Raw genomic sequence first — 5894 nt, forward strand, 5'->3', positions numbered from 1 at the left:
AGCCGTCCAAGCCGAGCCGGACGGCGGCGGCGGCGCGCGCTTGGGGAGCTCTCTCTTCCTCTGAGCTGTTTAGCCTCTCATGTCATGAAGACATATATATACTCCTCAAAATCAACTCTCCCAACCAATGTGAGATGTTGTTAACTTCATTTCATTAAAGCCAACAAGGCTTTTTGTAAGAACCCATAGGCCCATTTCATTTTCACATTTTGCCATATATTATTTGAGCCATTAGGCTTAATAATTAGGCCCAACATGTAAAACACAACATTCCATATAGATATTAGGATCAGATCAAAAGTGGACCTACGGACAGAAGATAATATCAAAAGATGCCATAAGCGTATCTTTCACGCTATGCTCCACATTGAACATCCAGCGATAGGGAGATACTGAATACATGGAACATGCATCCGATAGAAATATAGAATGAATATTTCTTTAATTATGTTAGTGCTGCTGGTTTTGGTCGTTGAATATGATAGTTCTTAACTCTGAGAGATGGTAACTTTCATTAGGTTTCTAGCTTGGCAAGTTTCTTATTTTAGTAAACTCAGATATTGCTAACTATTTCAAACATAAATCCATTAGTTCTATACCCTGTTCTAAAAATCGGCCGCCTAGCCGTCTAGGCGCTACGCGTCACTTTTCCGCCCCGATTTATGTCAAATCGGTTAAAAAAATCGGATATCCGATTTTTTCCGCCTAAATGACCGCCTAAATGACCGCCTAGCCGCCTAAATGACCGCCTAGCCGCCTAATCTATTTTTTTATTTTTTTATATATATATATTTTTTTTTTATTTTTTTTTTAGTTTTAATAATATTTTTATTTGTTTATTTGATCTAAAATTTTATAAATATCATTTATATTCATAATTTTGATGAAAATTACACTATATTAAGTTTATATATTCTATTTGTGTGTTTTATACAATCTTAAACATGAAAATGTATTAATGTTATACACAATTAAAGATTAACATGTTTTATAACATAGTAAATCATCTAAAAATTCTGCCCCGCATAATTTCCGATTAATCCCCGATTTTCTCTTTAGGCGCTAGGCCCAACCCGACCGCCCGATTAGCGCCTACCGCGTTCCGGAACAGGGGCTCTATATAAAAATAATCGAAATTAAATATACTTGTTGCTAATTGCAATAAAAAAACGTGTTCAAGCCATATTTACTACCAATGCAATCACGGTGGAATATATTTATGCATGCAATCTCTCACCTTCTCCTACACCTCCATGGGAACAACTATGGCAATGTCAAAGGCCAAGGAGTCAAACAAAAGGCCACATAATTAAAGGACTAAGGTCTGGCAGCACACAGCCTCAAATCGTTGAGAAGTACCAATAATCCTCTATAAAGGTATATTAGGAAATGGTTGCTTACCGAGCCTTTTTCGGCCTCGATCGTATTCAGCCCCTTGCCGTAGTATTCCATGGAGTTAGAAGCCTTAAAAAAAAAAACAATGTTTGTTAGATGAACAAAGAGACCCTAACCATCAAAATATAATAGGGCTGTTCGTTTCATTGACGCAGGTTCCTGCGGCTGCGGCGATTTTTTTCAAAATTCTTGTTCGTTTGATTGACGCCGAGACCTGCGTCTAACCGCCGCGTACGCCGTAAAATCCCGCGGTCGCGACATAAATTATGCGTCTGTTTAAGCTATTTACAATTATATCCTTAACCTGGTTACTTATTTACAAAAAAACCTACGTCTAATTGACGCAGCCGCATCTCTTCTTCTCCCATCGACGCAGAACTCTCTCCCATCTCTCTCGATCTCGATCTCTTTCTCTAGTCCATCTCTCCATCTCTCTCGATCTCGAGCCCTCTCTCCATCTCTCTCGATCTCGAGCCCTCTCTCCATCACCAGCTCTCTCTCCATCTCAAGCTCTCTCTCCATCTCTCTCTGTCACGAGCTCTCTCTCTGTGAGATGACTTGATGGTGCACAATGCGAGGATTCGAGCTTTGTATCCATCACACAAACCCATCTCAAGCTCTCTCTTGATCTCTGACACTAACCCATCTTCGAGTTCTCTCTCTCTCAATCTCCGACCTCGAGCTCTCTCTCTATTTCCGACCTCGAGCTCTCTCTCTTTGAGGTAATTATCTCATCCTTTTGAAAACTTTGGATCAATTCGTTACGATTTGGGTTAGTATTTGACTTGAGAGTTTCAAATTGTTGCAGTTTCCCTAGAAAAACTGTTTGAGTGTCAATCGGTGGCTCTGCTGCTCCTGCACAAGCTGAGGTGCATTTACCTGAAAGCTTGATTCTTTCTTTGCTCTGTCACGAGCTCTCTCTCACGAGCTCTCTCTCTCGAGCTCAGGCGCTCTCTCCATCACGAGCTCTCCGACACAAACTCATCTCAAGCTCTCTCTCTCTCCATCTCCAACACATCTCTCTGTTCTCCGACAAACCCATCTCGAGTTCTCTCTCTTTGAGGTAATAGTCACATTCTCTGTTGGATACTGATTGTGATGGTCGTCTCTATTCTAAAGCATTGATGGTATGATGCAGATTCTTCAAGTGTGAGATGAGTTGAGGTGCAATGCGAGGATTGTTCTGAGTGGTAAGTGTATTACTGGTGTTTTATCAATCTTGGTTTGCTTTGGTTTCTGTCTGTACTTCCAAGAGTTTGTCTCATTGCATGAAAAGAGCTTGTTGCATTACCAGTGTAATATTGAGTGTTGCCTCTTATCATTAGTATAAGAACTAGTAATCAAACCTTTTGTTAGTGACAAATACCATTCTCATCTGTGTCTTGTCGCTGTGTCTTAACATGTGCTTTTTAGTTAACATGTTTGGTCTAAGTGGTTGGATGATTGCTTGATATTGCAGATCATTCGTTACTCTTTCTTTGGGCTTAAGGAAGCTCTAGGCTTTGCACCTTCTTGGCACTTGTGGCTCAGGTATTCAATCCTTATGCAGTATTTTAATACAGCCTTGATCATTGATAAGTAAACAAACTTGATCTCATTTGTTTTTGTCTCTTTTGTTCAATATGTTCAGATACAGTAGCTTTTTAGTGCAGCTCTCTCTTCTTCATAGCATCTTGAAGCTCTCTCTTCTCCATAGCATCTCGAAGCTCTCTCTTCTCCATGGCATCTCGAAGCTCTCTCCTCCAAACCCATCTCTTCCTTTTCTCGTTAAGGTATTGGCTTCATTTGTCTCTATGTATTAAACTCTGTACTAAGTTTGAACTGTTCAAAAATGATTCCTTGTGTCTGACTCAAAATGATTATTAAGGTTGCTGAGTATTGCTTTTAGAGGTTATGTTAAGGTTGCTGAGTATTTTTTTTTTCCAGCTGTGTCTGTGTTTCTCACTCTCCCGTAAGGTTCCATCACCTCTCAGGAATAACAACTCCAGGTATGCATATGTTGTTGCTTGTAGCTTGTTGCTTGTATGCGCAAGTACTCTGTTGTTGAGTCTTGATTTGTTATGTATGTGTGATGTTGCCTGTGTGTGTTGTTACATTGCTTAGTATTGATCGTTAGTCTCCATTCAAGTGTCTTGGTGCTGAGAATTGAAGTTTGCAGGGTATTAGAGGGTCTTTGATTGATTAGTTTTATTCTGTGACTACACTAGTTGAGCATTTGCGCTTTCACTACATTGGTTCTGTTCTGTGACTACACTGCAACACACTCTCGCTCTTTAGTTGTTAATATAATGGTCTTAAGATATGAGTTAATTTTGCTTTATTTTGTTTGGTTCTATAGCTTCTCTAATGGGTTTGTTGGTTACTGAATATCCATGATTGCAGGCTCTCTCGTCTCAAGCTGACACTCTCAAGTTAAGACCCTCTCAAGTTCAGACCCTCCCAAGTTCAAGATGACAAAAGATGTAAGGCTCTAGACTAGGCACTGTCTTTAATTCTCTTGTTTTCATTTTTGATATATGAACTTGAGTGATGTTGAACTTGAGTGATTGGTCTATAACTTGTTGGATATATGAACTTGAGTGTTGTTTTGTGTCTTGATCATTGTGCAAGGCTTAGATATTTTTATTTGATGTTCCTTTTCTTGGCTTTAGAACTGGCCTCCGAAGGGGACTAGATACTTTTTCTAACTTTATGCCAAAGAGAGAAGAAAGGGAAATAGGACCAGTACGTCTATGAATAAAGTAGGGAAGGAGAACATCATGGTGGCGTTTGAAGACAGGTTTAAGAAAGGATATGATTCTTGGCAGACTTTCAAGAACAAATACGACACAAGTATGAATAAATACACCAAATTTAGGAAGTTAACTAAGAATAGGACAGGGCTTGGGTTTGATAACTTGGGAAGGATCAATATGTCAAATGATTGGTGGAGTGAACGCGAAAAGGTTAGTTTTGCTTATCTCTTCTGTGTATTTTTCTATAAAATGCTTCATGTTTGCTTTGCTCACTTAGAAAATGATGATTAGTTAGTTAGTTAGTTTCTGTAACCCTTTTGTGATCTTGCTGGTAGAATTTTAGTTTGAATTTTAGTTTTGCTTTATGTCCTTTTAGAATTTGAGTTTGAATATTCACTAAGTATTGTAGAATGATTCATTGACGTTTGCGTTTTTAGTGATTAACTCTTTTTTTTTTATATAGGAGTGTCCTGGGATTAGAAGATCCATATGGAAAGAGGAATTTAATATGGATCTGTTTGAAGAAGAGTTCTGTGATGTAGTAGTAACTGGAGCAGAAGGATGGAGTGCTCAACATGGAGAAACAAGCTTGAATTCTAGAGTGGGTGGAGATGAAGGTGATGAAGCCGATTCTCAGCCAGCAGCAGAAACAGAAACTCAAGCAGCAGCAGAGACAGAAACTCAGCCACAAGCTCAGACACAAACCCAACAGAAGACTCATTCCGAAAGTTCAAGAGGAAAAAGAAAGCGTAAAGAGAAGGATATGGTTGTAGAAGCTTGTGACAAACGTACTGAAGCTCTTATGGTGAAGAATATGATAGCAGAACAGATGTTGGAGCGTCAAGAAGCTTCTAGTGTTGAAAATGTGTTACAGATACTGTACACATTGCCTGGAGTGAGAGAGTGGTCTCCACTATATGAAGCAGCAATGGAACATTTTATAGATAATGAAGGGAGCAGAAGGGCTTTTATAACAATGAAGACAGATGAAGCTAAGACTAAGTTTCTAGAGCTTAGGACCAAGATAAAACGTGATTATGAAGCTTAGGACTAGTATGGAACTTAGGACTAGTATGGAACTTAGAACTAGTATGGAACTTTTGCTTTTGGTCTGATCATTGTATGAAACTGCCTTTTGTTTTGTGTTAATAAAAAATATTTTTTTATGAAACTGCCTTTTGTTTTGTAGTCTTGTGTTAATCTGCTGGTTTCTCCTCTATATAGCAAGTTATATTATCTGCTGGTTTAGTAGACTTGGTTTTGAATCTGGTAACAAGATGTTTACTTCTCTTATGTCTGTGGATTGCAAGGGTTTTGATACATATTGTGGGAACCGAAATTCACACCGTCGAGTTTTGTTAATCGGAGGAAAGCCAAGTTAACCTAGCCTTCCCTGAAGGTCCCGGTTATCTGCTGGGCCACGCACAACAAAATCAATATGAAAGATTCGAAAGTAATAAATCGTAAAAGAGCGAAAAGAGAACAAAGAGGTCATATTTCCGAATTCGCGTTTGAGCGTGAACAACAGGTAAGATCCTAGGCCACGAGAGCTGTCGGTATGTTCGCTAGTCTAGCCACCTAAGTTCTAACCTAGTCGAGTCGCAGCCCGATAGTAAAAACGGAAAAAGCCTAAATTGCTCTAAGTATTAAGTTTGCTCTGATCTCCCCCCCCTCTTCGTCCTGGGTCCTCCTTATATACTCCTCCTTAGGTCGGTTTACCTCTTCTCGGGCCGGATTTGTCGTGAAGCGGGCTTTTCCATATTT

At 39.3% G+C, this 5894-nt stretch overlaps 1 protein-coding gene across 1 annotated transcript; it reads left to right on the forward strand.

Annotated features, from left to right (window-relative positions):
• Window positions 1-4076: 4076 nt before the first annotated feature.
• On the forward strand, window positions 4077-5280 carry LOC106293764. Its single transcript, XM_013729410.1, has 2 exons — window positions 4077-4340; window positions 4594-5280. The coding sequence occupies exons 1-2, from the start codon at window positions 4128-4130 to the stop codon at window positions 5176-5178; spliced, it is 798 nt and encodes a 265-aa protein (XP_013584864.1). The 5' UTR covers window positions 4077-4127; the 3' UTR covers window positions 5179-5280.
• The last annotated feature ends 614 nt before the right edge of the window (window positions 5281-5894 follow it).

The sequence above is a fragment of the Brassica oleracea genome, chromosome C5, assembly GCF_000695525.1.
Source record: "Brassica oleracea var. oleracea cultivar TO1000 chromosome C5, BOL, whole genome shotgun sequence".
Lineage (NCBI taxonomy): Eukaryota > Viridiplantae > Streptophyta > Magnoliopsida > Brassicales > Brassicaceae > Brassica > Brassica oleracea.

What these genes read in the sequence shown, in the direction of transcription:
- LOC106293764 (XM_013729410.1), top strand. Translation starts at nt 4,128, where the DNA reads ATGAATAAAGTAGGGAAGGAGAACATCATGGTGGCGTTTGAAGACAGG. An exon ending in GGTGGAGTGAACGCGAAAAG is followed by an intron (nt 4,341 to 4,593) that starts GTTAGTTTTGCT and finishes TTTTTTATATAG; the next exon opens with GAGTGTCCTGGGATTAGAAG.